At 37.3% G+C, this 21521-nt stretch overlaps 1 protein-coding gene and 1 long non-coding RNA gene across 14 annotated transcripts in view; one reads left to right on the top strand and one right to left on the bottom strand.

Moving 5' to 3' along the window:
- Positions 1-810: 810 nt before the first annotated feature.
- On the top strand, positions 811-11662 carry LOC106858596 (uncharacterized). The gene is made up of 3 exons (XR_015805488.1): positions 811-3166; positions 7153-8344; positions 11360-11662. It is a non-coding gene; the product is annotated as an uncharacterized LOC106858596 (long non-coding RNA).
- NTNG1 (netrin G1) overlaps positions 9201-21521 on the bottom strand; it is a 155172-nt gene continuing 142851 nt past the window's right edge. For 8 of the 13 annotated variants that reach the window (XM_014885354.2, XM_088170082.1, XM_088170080.1 and 5 more), the window contains one exon: positions 9201-10483. In XM_014885354.2, coding sequence (XP_014740840.2) covers positions 10251-10483 — 233 coding nt within the window. In that variant the 3' untranslated portion in view covers positions 9201-10250. The remainder of the gene's footprint in view (positions 10484-21521) is intronic. The other 5 variants (XM_088170083.1, XM_088170088.1, XM_088170089.1 and 2 more) reach the window with 1 other exon arrangement.

The raw sequence follows: 21521 nt of genomic DNA, 5'->3' as shown, positions 1-21521 counted from the left end.
AGATAGAATACATGCCAGCTAGGATAACTCTGAACAAAATGTTAACATGGATTAAACAGGAAAACATGCTGCTGGCAAACAAATTGTTGGTGAAAACAGCTTCAGCTAGGGAGTTCCTTTCTCTGTTGGATAGAAAAGGTGCCTGCCATACCGACCAGCATCTTAAATTAAGACATTTGTCACCAGAACTGCTGGGTCTGTGGAAACATTCAAATGAGAATAATTTAAGTGCTGCAATAGAATAATGCACAATAAATAGTACATGGAGCTGTACAAATGCTGCAGATTATAGTAGGATCAGAGAGATAATGCCTAAGGGATTACTTTTTCTTTTCCTGAAATGATTTTTCAATCTAATTTAAAACCTGATTATGTTTTGTTGAAATCAAGGTGAGGCTTTCCTTTGCATTTAATGGATTCTGGAACAAGTTGTTAACAAATGCAAACTGGTCACTCCTTGGAGAATGAAACCTAATTGTTCACAGAATAGATGCACCATTTCCACTGAAGTTCTGTGTTTTTTCAGAGTGTTTTGTAAGTGTATTTCCTCCTTTTCTGAGGCCTGGCTTTGAGCTATGCAGGTTTAGCTTATCTCCATTTCACTTCCCCTTGGCTTCCTTTGCTAAGATTGACAGCTGAGGAAAAACCCACTGATAGCTTTTGTTATCAGCGTGCACATCTCCATTAGCAGCTGTACCAAGGCTGCTGACTAATTTCCACAGAAGAATTACCACTCACAACTGAAGCCTCCAGCAGTAATGCCAAAGCCATGCCTGTCTCTGATTGTCTATCTCTCTGGTTTTTGGGTTTTAATTTTTAAATTTGTAGCGGGCTGGATGACAAAGGGCATACAGCTCACAGGTCTCAGAGTGATCCTACATCTTAGCCATCATAAGCCATTTGAGGAAAGTAAACTTTGCATTAGAGACTAGGAAGAAAAAAAATACACTAAAGAGGACTGTGGTGTTATTCAAGTACATGCTCCAAGTTCAGCATGGGTTTACACTTCATTTTTAAAATATGGTTCCCATCCTGAACTGACGTCCAATTCAGTCTTTGACTTCTGTTATGGGAATTTTACATTTGAAGTTTTTCTCTCTCCTCTTTTAGAGGCATTTTTTGGCTTAAGAGCTGGCACAATTTTATTATAAGTAAATGGCCCTAGTAATGTGAAAATGGAAAGCATGGTAAAATTCCTACTACAGAATCAAACTGATTACTCTGTGATTATCTAGTTATTTATTTATGTACTTTGTCAACTCACTGTGTTTGGTTCAAAACACAGGCAAAATCTGGTGTTTAATACAAATAATGCTTACTGGCTAAATAATGTACCTTTGAAAAACAGGAAGAGAGAAAAGAGTGGCAAGACAATGTCTGAAAGCAGCAGAAGAAAATACAGAGACATTGGAGATAGCTGAATTACAAAGAAAGTAAGTACATTCAATCAGTTTTTCTCTATTGGCTTGAGGGTAGTCTGTGCCATATTACAATGTACTGATTTATGGACTAATTAGTTGTACAAAACAAAAATATTTAGAGAAAATATTTCTCTCAAGCAGTCAGCAAACCAACTAAACAATAGGAAAATGGATTTTGCGTATTAAAAAATTAAATTCAATATATATTTATGAGCCTATTCAAAATGTTGGGTCTTTTTGCTACCAGATTTCCAGTAAGCAAGAAATATCTATGTATCAAAATCTAATTGGGTCAGTACCTAGACATTTTTAGAAGAAATTAAATGGCTAAGCTATAGTTATTTCAAACCATAAAAGATATTATATGTATTTATCAAGTCATAATATTATTATTATGTGAGATCCAATATACCCAGTTAAATAAAAATCAGACAAGGAGGGGGAAAAGAAACCCCATAATAATCTCTTTAGTTTGGAAGAGAATTGTAGTGCTCTACTGTTTTTCTGTATGCATGTCTTTTAATTTATCAGTGTTAAAATGCTCCCAATTACTTTGACTCATATATGACATCCCTTCACAAAACAGTCGTTGTGGTTTCCTTCTATCCTTGAACTTCTGTCCTTCTATCTCTTAGCGCTTCAGCTAAAGAGAAAAAAACAAACCAGCAAAATCACATGTATGAGTTAAATATCACAACACTGAAACTCCAATGTTTTGGGAGGTGTAATGTAAAATAGACTTGGATGGGATAATCTGAGGTAAGTGGGTGGCAAATACATGCAGATGGGAGACTATTTAACTTCAGATTTGGGTAATTTGGATGAAGTAGGGAACTGTAGGTCTCAGTACTTATTGCGGTGGACGAGGTGTCAGAATTAATCTCTTTTTCTGTAATTGAGTTTGTAAGTCTCTCAGCATCTTCAAGCTTCAGTCCTTATGAATAAAATGGAAATAACATGCTTCCCTGCTTTGCAGTAGTGTCATGAGGCTAACCTCAGTACAGTCTGGGAGATATTCTGATGTTAGATATTGTCAGTAAATGAGAAAACTGTCAAAAAATTGTTCAGCACTCCATCTACATAGTTTAGTCATCGTTCCTTACATCCTACTCAATGAGAGAATTGTAAAAGTCCTTGTGCCTCTATCAGATCTGGGAAGGCAAAAGAGCACTGCCAAGACTAATTCATAGGTACCAATCCACCTACTTAGTGCCTGTGGGAGATCAGCAGAGCAAAGTACGAAAAATAATTTATGAGGGCATAGAAAAAACTCTGACATGAGGGAAGAAAGCAAGCTGGAGTGTAGCAAAAGAAAGCAGTATAATAAATGTAACTACCGAGGTGTTCTACATGCCAGTTCTCCCATCCTTCCAAGCAACAGTAATTAGAGGTAAGAGCTGTTAACAAGACATGCATCAAATGAGTCAGTGCATCCAGGGCCTTTGTTGTACGTGGTGACTGCAGATGCCAATAGAAGGGAAAATATGCTCTTCTGAACACATTTAATTTTCTACATCCTCATAAAAATTACTTTTACAGATTTCAGAGGTGTGTGGCAAAGAGCAAATGTAACTGCTGGCATGACATAGATCCTGGCAAGGGGATAGTCCCTACACTGTGCTTACTGTGCTGTGGCCTGGGCCAGGCCTGTGATGTGGGGAAAAGCATCTGCTTCGTGAACATCTGGATGTGCAAAGTGCACAGCTGGAGCAAAGACAAAGCAGAGGGCCTGGCTCTTCCAGCAGGTGAGTGAGCAGTGTATCACCCAGATAGGTGAAATTCTCAGGTGAAGACTGTCCTCTGTGTGAGGCTCAAGTCCTGCAATTTCCAAATCAGTGATTACAAATCAAATCTGTGCCTACAGACTGGTGACAAAGTATGCAGTATCTAGACTGGCTTTCTTCTGAGAGCTGCTGTATTTTCAGTCTGAGCATGGCTTATGTTCTCTTTCTTTTCCTTCTCCTGGTGTTGGGTTTTCCTCATTTTAAATCTTTTATCAATATTGTAAGTCTTGATAGAAGTGGACTTTTCTTCCTTTTTGCTTTGTTTCCCTCTGGATTCCAGTACCTTTCACATACACTTCTGTTTGGATTGAGGTAAAATTTGTGTCTGACTGGGAGTAACAGCAACATTTTTAGTTCTACTTCATCTTGATCTTGCTAGTCTGCATCTCCAGTTTCTGCTCTGTGTGGGCTCCAACATTCATTTCTGTGTTTAACCTTTTAAGTTTCTACACTGTGAAGCTGAAGACTTTGTTTTAGTAGTTGAATTCCATTTCCTGTGAATTCTTTTTAGTGCTAATAGATGAGCAAATCTCAACTTGTAAATGTGACTGTCATTATATTTTATCTTACTGTTTTTTGGCATACATAGCTTCGAGCAGGGCATGTATTTACATTCTCTAGAAAGAAGAATGTTATACACTTACTATGCATAAGTTCAGCAAAACCAGCAACAAGTAAGCAATAAAATAATTTATTTTAGTACTTTATTTAGTACCTAAATTTATTAGTGCATTTTTGCAAATACATGAAATTCCCCTTCAATTAAGATGACTAATATTAAGTTATAGGAAATAATTTATGAGATATCAAGATAGTTACAACCATGATTGTTATCATTAATTTATCAACCACTATATGTTGTTTATTCTCATTAAAATACCAGTACAGGAATACTATCTTCTTTATGACCTGGTATTCATAACCCTTAATAAAGTGAAGATAGAATGACCTTAAGTAAGAATAGTTACCTGTTCAGGCAAGGAATAATTTCACACAATTCGGGATACATCTGTTTTGCTTGTTATTTGCAAGAACAAATTTGGTTTGATCCTCATTATTAAATGAGGAGGTGTGAAGGTGTATTTTCTAATTAGTAATATAGGTTATGTATAAAAATATTATGTGTATATTAATGCTATACGTAGTGGTAGTTGTAACCAAAGCTACCAAGAAGTTTTCAGTACTCTTGTAGTGTAACACTATTCATAGTCAATGTGCTCTGAAGCTTGAGCGTGGTGAATTTGTTCCTTGACTTTGCCAGCCACTTCTTGGGTTGTATCAGGCGACTTCATTTACCTCTCTGAATCACTTTCTTCTTCTCTGCTAAGAGATACCTGAAATATGTGAACATTTATAGACTGTAGAGAATAAAAGTCTAGCCCTACGGTATCTCTGAGGGTTTTTGAAGTATCTCACTTGTGATAAATGGAAGTGCTTTGACTTTGAGTGTCATTAGAATCTTGTCAGAATGACTTAGGCTTGTATTTATTTAGTTATAGCAAGCAAATACATTTTTTCATTCAATGTGTTTGCAGAATCCAGTCAAAGAGACACAAACCTTTGAAGGAGACTTCTTGGTATTGTCAATTGCAAAAAACTAATATAGACAGCAACCACTAATTTTGCATCTACAATTATTTGCAGATGTGAAGTGAACCATGTTCCCAGTAAATGTACAAGGCTTGAAATGTTTACATTTATCTGTTCAGGTAACACTGAATACAGCCACTGAGAGATGTGAAAGCATCAGCCAGATCAAGCCTTCTTAAAACCAGGGAACTTAGAATATGCCTTGCACAAACTGTCAGAGTAAGGACCTGAATGATCTACGTCTCATCAGGAGGTTTTGGTAGTTTTGTGGAGGAAAGGTGTTGCACTTCTGAATGCAGAGAATGTGTTAATCTCAAAGCAATAGATGTCCTACCCAGAAAAAATTATTAAAAACATATCCATTCGTTCAATGGAGCTGAATCAGAAATCAGAGAATTTTTTCTTTTTTTTGTTCACTCATGAGAAATCATGTTCAAATATATAAACATTAGAATTTACTTATTTGTTCTTGGATGTCACAAATACTTGCACAGAGTACTTGGGGGAAAAATATATGAGAAATGGAAACTACTCATCCCAAACCAGTCCCATTTTCTCTAAACAGAGAAGCACAGACCCAGAACTCACCTCTGACCCTCTTTTCCCAGAAAACACTGCTATTACTTCAGTTTCTCAACAACAGTTTGCTTCCAGTACAAGAAGTAGACAGTAGGCTTGAAGATGTGTCCAGCAGTTCCACTGGGCAGCACTGTGTACTCAGGGGGTGCCCTGGAACTGGAACAAGCACATGTGCAAACACAGATGCCAAGGCTCTGATGGGGCAGTGATGCCTGGTGTGTCCCCCTGTGAGATGTGCCCTGCAGGGCCCACAGCCTGCTGGGGTGCTCTCTCTGGCTGGGCAGGCACTTTGGGTCTCTGCCTGCTGTGGGGCTGCCATACACTGCATTCCATGGTGTGATCTTTATCCCAGTTCCTCCTCAAAGATGAGCACTAAATGTATGCAGAAATACAAGCCTGAAGCCTTTACAATCTGTTTAGGTCTCGATTGCATAAATTAGTCTTCCCTGTACTATTTGAGGCTGTAAAAAGTCTCAAGCAGTATTTCATTGTCTGTATTTTCGTGTCTGTATAGATAATGATGGCCAGAAAAACAATAAAGGGAAACATATGCTTTGTACTGGAATTTTATCTGTTGCATATTATGGCAAAATGGTGTCTTGGTGAACATACTGCTGTGGTGATGAACTTTCATTTCATTAAATGAAATGCACCATATGGTGCAAAATGCTGCCACTCTACTTGTTTGTTTTGCATATACTTATATGTTCTTCTTTTTGATACTGGGTGAGGGTGGAAAAGGTATTGTCGGTTAATATAAAATTTCTAATTTATAATACTAGATCTGCATTGTAGTGGATAAATGTTTGCATCCATTAATAATTAAACTTACAGTTTTTCTTGGGAATGAATTATGTCTTAATATTTACATCTGTAACTTTGCATTTGCAAGGACAAACATGAATGCTAGGCTGAAGGTTGCCTGAAAATCTGGCCTTGCATATTCTATGAAAAATATTCTCACATTTCTCACAGGTGAATAAACTGCACGCATGGATGAATCTAGTTAATTCAATGGTTTAATAAACCTAGAATCCCAATGAGGTTATAACAAATCCCCCATGCATCTTGGAGTTATGAGAAAGATGTATAAAATTATATGCAAGCAGAGGAGCTCTTTCTAAATTCGAGGAGTCTTTTGCACATTATGTTTTTGTTCTGTTCTCTACATGAAATAACTTCTCACCTGTGCTCTGTCATGATAAAGTATTAGATCAATTATTTTTTGGGGGCAATATCTGGGATCAATTTGCATCTGTCTAGGTTTTTTTTCCATTTAGATAGTTTATTTTTGAAACAATTAGGTAGCACAAAGACGGATGCCTTTCTCTTAATTTCCCTGTGAGAAAGATGGCTGGCATGAAGTGGAAATTTCTACCATTCTCTTGTCAGAGAGCAGCAATTTGAAGCTGCCCCATTTTCAGGTGTTAAAGACTTGTGGATTCTGGATAGAACCAATTCTCTAGGTACAAACACAGGAATAGCAAGTTGACTAGGACTGATTGATTTAGCAAAGCAGCTGGAACTAATATAACTGAATAAATCTATGATGAATGCCAGTTTTAGGGTCACTGTACTCTGAACTATAATCTGGACAACTAAGCAATCTAAAGCCTGGTCAGTTCTTGGATGAGAAATCTTCCAGGAAAGAAGTATCAGACAGAAAATGGTAATTCCATAGTAGGTTTCTTTTGCTGTGTTTTGATACAGGAGTAAAATCCTAGGCTAGGGATTAGGTTGGCCTTTTTCAGTATCATGAATGTGTTGTTATTTTACAGGCATACCCAAGGAGATGACACCCATTCCAAGAAACCTCAATATGTTGGAAGGGGTCTATATTTTCTGGTGAAAAATAAAGCAGATGCTGCAACTGCATGTTATCATGGAGAGATCCTACCGTGTGCTCAGGAAAAGGAATCTGTTGTTCTTCACAGCTTCTGAAATGGGGAACAAGTTCTGCCTTCATTTTACACTGAGTTAAGTAAAAAATTGCAGGTAAAGCAATGCTGAGTGCTGTAAATCTCTCTCAAAGATGCACGCATAATTTTAGAAATATACTTGGAATACAGTAGCAGAAACTTACACTCAAATTTTCATTTAGTAGGAGTCTAGAGGAAAAAATAATGAAGCTGAAGAAAAGCACAATTGATAAGACTTCACTGAATGTATTCCTGTATAAAATTATAATTCCATTAATAGGTGAGGGAGGATAAAATGCACAAAATGGTAACTAAATATGTGGAAAGCCATATACTCTGCTCTGGTTTAGAAGATCCCAAGTATATGAAATTGAAATGTAGCTGAGCTGATTGTGATCCTATATTCATTATACTTCAGCGCTGCTGGCAGAACCCCTTCTAACCAAACGAGCATAACATGCTTACTTAGCACTTTCACAAAGCCTTGAGTTTATAATCACAATTAAAGCACTTATTTTGCAATAATTATACAATCTGCATTGGTCTGTGATAATTTAAGAAAATTTTAATTCCCCATTTTAATATTAGAAATCCACTTAGTTATAGGTATTCTCCAGCTTTGTATGTCACCTGTATTAGCATTTATATTCCTCACTGAGTCTGCTCAGTGTACTCTTCTGTTCATTTCATGAACATACTTCTAAAATATATCTGCAATCTCATGTAGGCCAGAGCTGGCAACCAGCAAAGCATTTCATTTCTCTCTGCCTTATCTCATTTAGCCCACAAACGAGAGCAAGTGTGAACAGCAAACTTTCTACATGATGGAGGGTCAGGGCGACAGCCTGAAGAGGCAGCAGCTTGATGTCATCAGCATCTTCATAGTACTCATTTAGAATCCTATTTCTTTTTAGAAATGAAGACCTGGTTTCCCTACCCACTTCTGGAGGCTGGGTACCGTCCTGCAAAACTTGCTTTCTCAGCAGAAAGAGGTTCTCCAAGAAAGCAGTGCCCTAAATTCTGCTGTTCACCATCTGAAAGAGGCAGCCAGGTAGAAGTATTTCTCTCAGGAATTTTTATTTTGCTGATTAATTGTTTTCCACACTAGGCTATTATGTTGGTAAAATATTTATAACCATTATGATGAAAATTTCCAGGAAATGAATTCACATAGTCCTGCTAGCTTCAGTTAGTTTTTTTTTTTTTTCCCCAGAACTTTGAAAGACTGCTGTGGTTTTGGCTTGCCTCTCTAGTCTTGCTATTCTTTTCTGTCACACTCAGTAATTGGCCTAATAAAAGGCAGTAACAAGAATTTATTACACCTTGGGCGATACTTGAAACAAACTTTATTTGCTGGAGCAGCACTTTTTATCTACTCGCTGCTGTATATTTTGACAGTCCTTCTAAATATTAAATCTGACTTTATTAAAAGTTAAATCTTGGTGCTTTTTTTTGTGATTGCTGCTGTTTTTGCAGTTTCTTAAGCAGACTAGTACATATATAAACATATCTTTTTAATGAAGCTTTTGGAGAAATAATGTAAGCTGTGCCTCTATCTGCTCATTGCCAGAATCCACAAAAAAGGTACAAATTAAAGACCAGCTTCTATGATACCTTGTAATTTAGTTTTGGAATAATGCATGTGATTAATTGAGAGAACAAAGATGAGAACTATACAACTTTTCATACCTTTTTCAAGGCTGGGATTTGATGAAATCTTCCTCAAGCAAATAATGCCCTTAACATTTTAAGTTTGCAAAGTGACAGCAGTAAAATTAAAGCCATGATGTAATTTCCACTTTTGAATCTGGGTTTCTTCCAGATACTGAATGGTAAAACCATAAACTTTTTTTGTTTGTTTGCTTTCTAAAAAGGCCTTAAGAAATAGCAATACGTCATCCTGGAACTGTTTATGCAGGAATTTTTATTCTTTGAAATCTTCCAGTGTTAAAGCAACAAGAAAACATTTATAATGTCCTTTGGTGGAATCTTATTACACTTGTTATATATGTAAACTGATATTCTTTGATGCCAGCACGTTGCCCATACAGAGAAATCTCTGCACAATTAAATGAAAGGAAAAAGAAAAGGACTAAATAAAAAGTAATAATTTTCTCTTACCTGATTAGAATTAAATACATTAATAAATTGTCTGGTAACACAAATAGGCAATAATACAAAAAATCTACATTGTACATTATTTCAAGAAAAATAACTTCATTTGAATACAAAAGGATAAATACACTTTTTGTCCTATAGCCACTCTTGTACAGTAGGTAAACACAGCATCTTACTGATGCAGTGCTGCTAAGGTATACAAGGATATGACTGGCTTGAGTTTTATTGAGGGGGCTGTTAACACATGTGCATCACTAACATCAGACAAAGAAATCTTTCAACCAACAAGGGTTACAGAGCAACGTTCACTAAAGCACAGGTTGGAAAGGATTTGGGGGCTGAAGCAGGCCAATATGGCAGCTTTTACAGATTTCCTTATACCCACAATGCACTGACAGCAAAGAATGCCTTGGTTTGGTCAGTCCACACGCTGGGCAGAGGTACAGCAGCGCACCAGAGAGGAGTAGCGGATGTTGTTGGGATTCTCTTCCCATTCCGGGGCTGTGGAAGCCGTGTCAGTCCTGCAGCCAGCGCTGGTTGATCTGACAGAACAGGCCACTGCCAACGCGCCTCGAGTCACAGCTGAACAGTCGGACTGGCAGCCCTGTCCGTGACTGAGTGATATGGCTTAGTTCAGTTCGGCCTTCCTAGTTCGTGTGTGGTTATTTTAATTCTTTTTTCCTTTTGGGATTCCAGTGGTGCAGCCTGGGTTGTGTCCCGTTTCCTGTGGCCCACTGCCGCGCGCAGTCCGAGCATGGCGCGGCTGGGCAGGGCCTCAGCAGCCGCAGAGCGCCCAGGCCATGAGCAGGGCGGGCAGCAGCAGGCCAGGCCCCAGGGCCTCAGCAGCCGCAGAGCGCCCAGGCCATGAGCAGGGCGGGCAGCAGCAGCAGCAGGCCAGACCCCAGGGCCGCCGGGCCCTGGCCCGAGCTGCGGCTGCAGCCGCCCGGGTCACGCTCGCACCGCAGCTTCTCGCACAGGATGCCCGTGTAGGCCGGGGGGCACTGGCAGCGCACGTTGTTGATGCACGTTCCCCCGTTCTGGCAGTGCAGGAGCTCGTTGTCACAAACGTTCGCTGCAAGATAGTGGGGAAGGGGGGAAAGAGCAGAGAATAAATGTCAGTTCATCTGCAGCAGAAATGCACCGACACCAGAATTGAAGCTCCACCTCCCTCCTCTTCCTGAGACATATGAAAAGGGGCTGTGCTTTTCCAAATACTTGGATTTCTTTTCCCCCCTTAAGGCTGTATTCTTGAAAAACCATCTAATTCACTTAACGCCACCGACTACAGTATTGATTAATTTTATATGAAGCACTATTTAATAATGAAATAATAAGAATATTAATATGTGCCTTCTGCTAATGTCTGCATCTTTATAATTATTACTAAACTGGAATTGTAGGTGGTGTATGCTATTTGAAAGCGGCGATGTATCTAGAGCTTTTGGAAACTGTGAACAGTGGTTAAAAATGCAATATGGCTTTGTGGAAGTAAAAAGATCTGCATGAGAGGGCAAGGTTTCATAATCAAGAACTGGATGTACTAATGATCTGAAAAAAATATGCAAAAAAGATAAGGCAAGCACAGGCAGGAAATTCAGCATGCTGTTGGATGGGGATTATATGGTACAGACATCTGGAAATAAAAGATAATATTATTTCCGTTATAGATCAAATATTTCATCCTAATTAGATTTGCTACTTTGGTATATAGCATCTTAAAGCTATCTTAGATATTGTAGCCTGATAATAACTTCAGAAATCAGATTTGACAAAGGAGATATGAGAAAACAATACAGGCAAAATTTTAGACCTGCATAATATTATAGCATTTGAAAAGTTGACAGCTTTACTTTGTATTGCTTAATATCAATTCAAATATTTCATGGGTGAAAATGCAGAGGTATGAGCAACATACTAATTAAACGTGTCAATCTGTGTTTTATTTCAGATGATATCACTAGTATGATATGTGTTGGATTACAGCTCTGCCTTCCACAGAGAGGCTATTTCAGTAAAGGACTTGAACCTATGATCTAGGTAGAAGGTAATAGTAAAAATTTTCACTTAGAGAATTACAGAAAAGATTATTTTGTTAAGAAGCAGACTCAACATTATGTATACCTTAGCCTGAAAATACCCTAAATAATGCAGAATAGAGAAAGTATTGTTAATTTCATCTCAAACATTACTGTTTATTGCTACAAAGAAGTACAGTTTTGCAAATATTAATTTACTTATTTTTAAAAGCAGTCCAAAGATCACGAGAACTAAAAGTGAAATAGCTCAGGTTCTTAAGCAGTGTAGTTCTACATAAATCTGTACAATTTTGTGCACCACTAACCTCACTGGTAATCTTACCTGTCTGGATTTGCTTTCAGAAAAATAATTTTCTCACCCTAGAAAGTCTCTCCAGCAACTGCTTTCTGATATTCTGCATCCAAGTGGGCCAAATAATGCAGTATGTTGGAAACGTGTAGAGGCAATTATGAGGGACCAGTAAATCGTTATTTTTTTTAGTGGCACCTTTAGCAATCAAGGGATTTTACTAAAGGTTATGGATTTAATATTGTTGCCCAGTTTCTGAATTGCAATGGAAAAAAATTAATATTAAGGTACAACACATCTTGTTGATAATTCTATGTCTGAATTTTAATGTTCTACACATACATTAGAAAAAACATGTAAGAAACAGTAAGTCACCACCAAATAAATGTGATGAGATTAACAACCCAGAAAATACCATGGTAACAGGCAGAAAAAATTAACTGTATTTTAAAAGTCAATATTTGCATTACATCTCTTATAACTGAGGCTATGTATCTTTGAAGTTGACTTTATTATTCAGATTGTATATATTTAGTCATCTCAGTGTGCAAAATCAAAGTACTTTATCTGATGGTACAGTACTGGATCTGCATGTTCTAGACTACTCATTGCTGGGATGCTTCCTACACCTCAGGCAGTGAAAATTGTGAAATATCTGTACATCAGTACAGACCCTTGTTTGCCTTGACAAACTCAGTGAGAGTCCACAGTTCATTAAACACTTCTTGAACAGCAGAGATGTTTCACTTGACATTTTGCCTGGAATAATTTATCCAAATTTTCTCAAGTATTAAGTAAACCATGTTTTTAAAAATGTATTATAAAACAAATACCTTTCCTATTTTGAAATTTATTTTGCAGACTGTAGCCTGTTATTTGAAGAGGCCCTTAGCCCAGATCTGGTCTGTAGTTACAGGTGACTGGAGAAGTGTGTTGCTCCACGCTGGCTGTTCTGCCTGACACACTCATGCACACTGCCTCTAAACACTGCCATCTACAAAATTCTGGACACAATGTTATAGATGCTGATTTCTAAATCAGACCATTTCTTCCTCATTAGGAAGTTTTTGAAATGTGCTTAAAGAAGGGATGGATCTAAAGTTTCATCATTATTCTTACACGCTTCTGAATGTTTGCCCACAGGAATGCAGGTAGATTTTATTGTTCTCAGCAAAATACTGTGTAGCTGAAAATTCTGGAATTGTTGATCTTGTATTGCCACAGCTTTCCAAATTTTGTGCTTGTATCTCTTACTCTTGCACACAGACATGTATGCACATATATGTATCATGTGATTGTGAGCTGGAAGGTCAATGAAAAGAAATCTGGAAATGTCCCATTATTTTTTGCCAATTTTGTTTTAATTTTATTCTGTCCAACTCTAATACCATTTTCATATTTCTGAAAGTATGGTCAGGATTACTTTCAAAACTTTAATATTGACTAATAATTATGTGAATGGCATTAGGTACCAAGTTCTGATCAAAGAATGAAACACGGAGAAGTGACGCAAGTAAATTCTGAAATTATCACATGGAAGACTATTAAGACCTGTGTGGCTGAACTAGCTGTGGGTTTGCTAGCAGATCTTCCTTAGTTAGAAGCCAGGACATCAAACTGGTCACTTAAAAACCAAAACAGGTATCTCATTTGTTCTGGAGAGCTTTGCAGGCCTTTTTGAGGGATATTTCTGAGCACAGTCTCCAGATCTGTGCAACTGCATGAAGTGAAATATTTAAAGTAAACAAAAGGAAATTGTTATAGAGTTATTCTCATAATTCATCAATTTACAGTCTAACTATGGTCCAATTATAGGATCCTTAAAACCCTTCACAAAGGAGACAGAAAAGAAGGCACAACATGCCTTGCCATATGTCACAAAATACTCTCGATCTTTAATTGCAACGTTAATAAATTTGGGAATGTAATAAAAAAGGAAAACAGGGCAAAAATACCCGTATTTGAGCCAGCTCAAGGGGTAGTCTTAGCCTATCATAGATGTACTAGTGTTTCATAGAATTTATATTGGGTATTAAATGAAATATCGTGAGTAACACAGCTGTTTGACAAATTACTACTTCCCTCTTAAACGTTCAAATCTGAATAATACATGAAAATTCCCGAGTCTCTCCAAAACTCAACTTTAATATCCTTGTAACTTCTTGAAAGAAAAGTTATACAGCTCTGGCTGATTTTAGTTCTGAAGCAGCAATAGAGACAGAGGAGCAGACAAGCAGGCGTTGCTGTCTTCAGTCTGGAGGGACACCTCAGGCACAGCCTTGTGCTCCTGGCTTCAAGACCTGGTTGCTGTGTCTGGGCAGCTGCAGAGCACATACCCAGGGCTTTAGGTCTGCCTGCTGCCCAGACAGAAAAACAAGATGCTACTAAGTTAAAGTTAAATACAGTTTCTTTACACTCTTGTCTTTCCCAAAGGCCATCCAAGTGGGGAGAAAATAAAATTAGTACCTTTCTTTGTGCTACCTTAATTTTTGTACAGCTTGCCTACAGTAACACCTTATTCAGGTGGGACAGGCTATTGACACACTCTTTGAGCTGGGATAGATGGTGTTCTCCTTCTGCATCAAAATCTGGATTTATGATGAAATTTTCTTTGTGGGAACAACATAAAGATCATTAATGATAAAGTCACAGAAAGAAGAAAAATTATTTGAGGTCCTTGCTTCCTTTCTTGAATTCTGAAGAGAGGACTTCAATTCCAAACAATGTTTTCAATGTTCACTTCTATCACTATTTTTCTTCATTGTGCACCCTTCCTGGTATCATTTGTTACAGTCTTTTCTCTCCTTCTCTCTCTTTTTAAAACAATCTCTTCACTTTCCCCCTTTTTGACTCCCAGATCATGAGTATCACAGTCCCTGGACAGGTTGGTGGGTTGACAGCTCTGAATATATTATACAACATATTTGTCTTTTCTAAAGCACTGATGCAAGCTTTGCCCTGACTTCTGCTGCAGTGAATTTTCCATACTGTTTGTCAGTGGTTTTTGTGACTGGCACCACTGAATTTTTGACCTTGGATTCCATCTATTTTTCATAATTTTGAGAGCATCCAGGTCTTGTGGCTGAAGAAATTATTCTTGGCTGTTTTCTTTGTTTTGTTTTGTTTTTTCTTCTCTAATGCATTTGTTTCCTTGGTACTTCTTATTTAGTAAAGAATATTACTTGAACTCATGAATGAGGAAGATTTCAGCACACATGCTAACAAAATATTCTGTCTGTGAATAAGTGAGTAAAAATCCAGCATAGTGAAACCCATGTTTGCAGTAATGATGTTTATAGGTAGCTCCAACATATGCAGTGGCTGTCTATATATAGACACTGAACAGCACATTGAAATGCCATGAAAAAATTGGGAGGTTTCATCTCGCTGCATAAATAAGGTCAGTAAATCCAGGCCAAGCACAAGCGATTTCTTGTCAAATGCAGAATTAGTTCCTGTAAATACTATAAGGAAGCTGTAACTAACATGCATTATTCTCTAAAACTGTGATAATTTAATCAATAAATGGTAAAAACAATTTCAGAATATAAAATAAATTGCACTGAATGGAGCTTGTTGAGTATGCCTAATAAGAATGTGGGCATCTACACATACATACATAGCAAGAAAACCTCTGCACTTGTGACAGTATTAGCAATATTTTCCCCATAATTTGTCAAATTGGCAGAAATGGAATTGGGGAATGCAAAAGACATAGTCTCATTCAAATGCAAAGGTGTGAAATTCTTTCCAGTTGTATCCAGTTGCATGTTCCAGTTGAACACAAGTGACCGCAATCAAAATATTTCAAACTGCCAGAGTCAGCAACGAATATGTTCATTATTTGGAAAAAAAATCCTAAAAATACAATATATACTTGCTGTGTGTTGAAGATCTCTATGTGGAACTCCACTGACTCATGAGATCTCACCCACATAGCCTAGATGTCAGGTTAGAGGATAAAAGGGCATGGGGAAAGCATCAGTACTCAGGCTTCTCCTGAAAGGTTACAGCTACTGCTGTTACAATTCGTGTTGCACAGCACATGACAAAACTTCAAGTTTTTATAGGTTAAGTATCTTACTCATTTGCATAACCAGTGAGTAATAACTGAGTTGAAGGCTTTGTCACTAAGATTTATTCCCCTGCCTGTCTTCCAATTAGAAGTACTTATTTTACTTATTTTATTCTAATTTTTAGAATTTAATTTATCATTTACATTAATACCATGAATATGTATCAGTGTTGATCAGAATTCTTCAGTGCTTTGAATCCACAAGCATACCTGATATGAAAACCAGCTACTGCTCTTATAAATGAGATATTCATAATAATTTCTTTGTTTGGAAGTGACACTAATTCAACATTTGCTGTAGTAGTAAAACTATCTTAGGAGACTGTCAAATCAAGACAAGGCAGATGCTTTGATAGCATGAAAATAAAACAGGTTTGCACTTATCTACCAAAGCACATTGTTAAGTTAAGACAAAATAAATCACTGCAGACAAGTACAAGCCTAAAGCATATCTTACTGTGTCAAAATTATGGTCACAAGATGACAAACATTAATACAAAGATTTCTGGTGCAAAGTTGAAACAATGTTGTGATTAATTATATTGCCAGCAATACAAGGAAATAAACATTGACCAAGTGAGAGTAGTTCCTAAAGGCAGACATCTCCATCTTGACTTGTCTTAGAAATGCCTGTTAGAAGCACAATTGAAATGACGCTTGATTTTTTATCAAACCAGTTTAATTAAGTTATCAGGGAGTAAATTAATAGGGGAGTAATGGAGATACTGTGTTCACTGAAAATTTCCAGTACAATTTTTAGATTGTTTGCCTACATATAATTTCTTTTCTTTCTGCACAACCCGCAGTTCAGAGCCAAGCCAGTTCTAATCAAATTGCAGGCAAAGTCTTCAGAGTTCCTACAGGAAGATGTAGCTATTACTCAGAGTTCTGCCCAGCACACAGCCAGAGAATGGATGGTGATTCCTCTCTCCTGCAAATAGGCAGCAATTTATCCCAGCATCCACATGGGTAAGCTTAGTTGATTATGTCTCACCACTGAACGTGCAAAATCCTGTACAGAACATGTGGGGGGTTTTAACCACCATATGAGAATATCAGAGGTAGAAAGTTACTGTTTTTCACAGTTGTGTCTGAGCTTTCTCATTTTTCATATCTATTCTTAATCTAAAATCCTTGGGTTTAATTAATACAAAATAATGAGAAGAAATACATCTAACCTGTCAAAAGGACACGAGGGACAGTTTTGGAATTGATACTCTTACATGATAGCCATAGTAGCTTTGGTAGAAACTGCACATGATTGTGTATTAAAACGGATGAAAACAAATCCAGATTTAGTTATCTAAGAATTATAGTTGAACTAATACCTTTCAATCTTCCTGGGTTTCAGGAAATGAATGATTTAACCTTTCAGTTTTCTGATCTTGATGGTTCCAATTTTATAGTTCTACAAAAGAGGATGATTCCCAAAGTGAGGGGAAGAAAAATTTCCCTATTTTTTTATTGCTTTGCTTATGAAGGAGTACCACTGAATTGGTATGACCCTGATCATACTTTAGGGTAATCTCAGGAGAGAAGTAAACTACATATCAGCTTTAATTGCTCAAAAGAGACTACATACCCCTATCATTCACATTCCTCTTACAAAGCTGTAAACGGCAGTGTGTTATTTCTCCTTGCCTGGAGAAAAATGAACATTCTTACATGATCTGTCTTCTCTTTCCTTAACTAGGAAAACAAGCAGTTATAACTACAGAGTTGTTGTTTTTTTTTCTTCTATTGCTAACAGCAAGGTCAGGGTTTAGGTGTAACCATTATCAACAAAAACTGGTTAAGCACAAAAAGTGCTCAGATGTAAAAGATGAAATAATCAAGAGGCCCTGTGAATGATGGGGGGATGGGATTTGGTTCTCTAAATACAAGCAGCTACTGGCATTAGCTGTGCTAGAAGGCATTTCAGACATGTACATGGAACTGGCCAGTGTGTCCAGGGGCTCTGGGAGTTTAAACTGGGGAGCACTGCTGGGAGGCCTGCCAGGGGCTCCTGGCCCTGGGGCATGGCTTCCCTGCTCCAGCTGAGCACTGCAGCCTGTGCCTGACCCCATGGCTGCCACTGGAGATGCTCTGCTCCCCTGGCCTGGGGTACTGTGTGCTGGGAAACTCCCTGTCCTGCTGTCCTCACCCCTTCTGTCCTGCTCCTGGCTCCATGGCACTTTGAGGCACACAGTGCTCCTGAGACATCTATGGCCAGTTCAGTCCCATCCAATGGGCTGGCAGGGTGACCTGGCCTGCACAGCAGCATTTTCTGCCTCATCTGCAATAACAGGATTTTCTTGGAAGTTCCAAAGAACTATGAAACAGACCTGCAACAAGTATTGCTTTTATAGAGCACAAAACCACAGGAGAAAGTCTGGAAAGCAAACCAAAGCAGGATCATGCAAAGGTCAGCAATTCAAATACATGATTATAAATTATAGAAAAGGTTGAATGTTCCTGCACCCTTGGTTGCTAAGATGTTTGACTTGGAATAATGTTATGCATGCAAAAAGAATGCAAATAATTTGTCTTTGTTTACTAAGAATATAATTTCTTTTTTGGCTATTCTTTCCAGTGAACACTACACTGAAGACTTTCAAAGTCCATTAAATAGTACCAAACACTTGTTACTTTATTTGGCAGCAAAACCAGATAAGGTAATCACAACTGAAAATAATTCCCAATGATTTAGAGGATTAGAATTATTCTAAGAAGTACTTTCCTAAATTTCTTAAGGGAAGGGGTAAAATAGAGTGACAGAATGTGTTGTTGATGGCTTCTATTAATAATCACTGCTACTCTAGAGTTATTTGTGATCTAAAATAATTCAAAAGTTGCCAACTTTCTTCTCACTACTTTGACTGAAAGCCAATTGTATGAGAGCTTTTGAACAACTGGTAAAAAACCTGCTGGAAATATATGTTATGATCAACTTCAAAATGACATAAACCAGCATTTGTAATGGAAGCACCAACGATCTTTAATTGCACTGTAGTAAATATCAAAGGTATTAAGGTGGGATGGGTATGTAACTAAATGGAAGTGTGACTTATCAGCTCTTTTAGAGTGACCACAAGGAAAGGTAAAGCCAAGTTTGCATTTACATGTCATCATATATTCCTTCTGTGTGCATTTGTCAAAAGAAAGGTTTAAGATATCAGGACAATGTTCTACAGGAGACCAAAACACCAGTATGCAAAGTTAATGGTGTAGAATCTCTCAGGAGATTAGCATTCAGAATTTACATGAACATTAGTTACAATGCAAAGGGAAAGGTAAAACATTTGCATAATTCCTACAGCACATATGAAGTGAGGGATGGGGATTTTTGTTCAAGTAACAATGCTGGGAATCAGGAGATCTTTCTGAATCTACATTGATTTATTGTTTTGAGTGTGGATGAAATGCTGCAGAGTGCTTTTGCTGATCCAGCTTTAGAATGGGGATAAAAACACTTACCTATAGGTGTCAAAGCTATTCAGAGTAAAACTTCTTATTGCTAGTGAACAATGGGGAAATTGATGCCAAAGAAAGTCCAATGAGTTGCCTATGCAAACAAAAGGAGGGAATGATGCAGGTCCTGTGAGTTCCTGCTCTATTTACCACGTTGCACTGCTGATTAGATAAATGCAATAGCAGATCTGAGTATTGTTTCCAGGGGAGTTTGCTGACAGTCAGCTTTAAAAAGGTTTCTAAACTATGAAGTTTAAAAAAGAACTATGCAATCTTGTCCAATTGTCATATGTGATTGCATAAGAAGATTACATCCTCTGACAATCTCAAATACCAATGTTGTGTATTGTGTCTCCTTCTAATCTCACCTATCAGAACTTCAGCTGCTTCATATTCATACATAAGGAACACAGTAAAGATTTGCAAATTTTTTTATCCATTCTGTTTCATCTGATCTATAAAAATATTACCTGTTATTGTCTATTTTTGTATTACAGTAAAATTAAAAAATGAATTAAACAGGCAGATTCTTATATCCTAATTCCTGTCTGAGATATACCAGATGATAACATGCTCTCTTGTGAGAGGGATTTTAATTGCTTCAATGCTTTACTTTTCCACTATTTTTATCAGAATACCAATAAAATGATTCAAACACCTGGCATGTAGCACACTGCAAAAATAAGAACTAATAAATTAATGTATCAAATAATTAAAGCTATTAGTTGCTTCATGCTAGTTTTCATCAACAATATTTATTGCTACACACAGACTTGCTTCGGGTTATCATTGTGCATTTATCTTCATGACAGAGCAACTATTAAATGGGAAACCCCAGGTAACAGATGCTCTTTTCCCAACACAATCTTCTTCAGGCACACCATTTTTTTTCTGCAGTGTTTTGCCCAGGTGTAACCAATGTCATTGTCTTAGCCAGTGTTTTTTTACTCGAAAACATTAAAAAAACTGACTTATCACACAATTCAACAAAAATGTCTGAAAGATGTTCATTATTACACACCAACTAATAAAGCTGAAGCAGAAATACAGGCAACCTACAGATTTTTCACAATATAGACATGCAGGCTACCACTAGTAAGTTCTTGCAATAGTAACAGAACTATATTAATCTTATTTAATCAACTTTAAAGTTTTCTACAATGTAGAAAAATATTTGAATAAACATAGACCTGTCGGAGAGAGTACATAGCATGGTTTGTTTGGGATAATGTCTGAAAAGTTCTTTCTTTCAGCATATGAACTGAAAGTAATGTCTCTAACCATGGATATTGATATTGCTTACTATGACAAAGTGTTAAGATAATTCAGGATATTAAAAAGACAGAGATAAAATATTCTCATGAGTAAAACCTGTTTTCCTGTGAGCTTTATATGGTTCTAGCATTACTTTTGACATGCTGATTAACGTACTTACATTTCTGTTTATCAATTGTGATTCACAAAAGTGTTAAAATTTAATTATTAAAGAAGACTGAAATAACTTGGGATCCTTGAGGAATAGATAACTGCCAAATGTGATTTCACTTCAAAGTACTTTCCTTATTTTGTTTAAAATTATTTTATCCAATTTTTAATTTGTTAAGTCATGCCAGAGTTGAAAAATACCAAGGATATCTCCATTAATTGTGATCAAATACATAAATCCAGATAGTGTGTTAGATATTTCTAAAGATGTATTGTATCAATAGCTTTAAATTTAATGATGGAAAGAAGTACTTGTGTTACTTAAAAAGTCTTTCACCTGCACTTAAGACTGAGAAACCAAGACCTTGGACATTTTCTCCTGCTCCTGAGAGGCTGTGTGTACAGCAATGTCACAAACCTCTGGTTTGGAAAACAAAGGGTCACACAAGAAACACTCAATTCTTATGAAAGTGTACTTTTAGAATGTAATTTTAAAACATAATGTCTGACTATATTTCTTTTAGAACTCTCAGTGAAGAAGGAGACAAATTTCTGCACAACAGAACTGGGATGATGATTAATCTGTATTTCCTGGCAAGTTTATCTCATTGGGTCCGGTCCTGTCATCTGCCCCAGAGAATCCTCTACATTACATAATATGAACTCCCACAACTCCTACCACATTTGCCCTTCTCTTCCAGCAGCCCTGGCAGTGATGGGTGTGGAAATCTGACTGATCAGATCCCAGCTCCTTGAGAACTCCCTGTTTCTTGACATTGACTCCTATGGCAGGAGGGTATTTGCAACACACTTGTCCTGCTGGCTGCATGTGCTA

Source organism: Sturnus vulgaris, chromosome 9, assembly GCF_052056855.1.
Source record: "Sturnus vulgaris isolate bStuVul1 chromosome 9, bStuVul1.hap1, whole genome shotgun sequence".
NCBI classification, from domain to species: domain Eukaryota; kingdom Metazoa; phylum Chordata; class Aves; order Passeriformes; family Sturnidae; genus Sturnus; species Sturnus vulgaris.
Note: the sequence above shows the minus strand (reverse complement) of the source record. Positions and strands in the feature narration are given on the sequence as shown.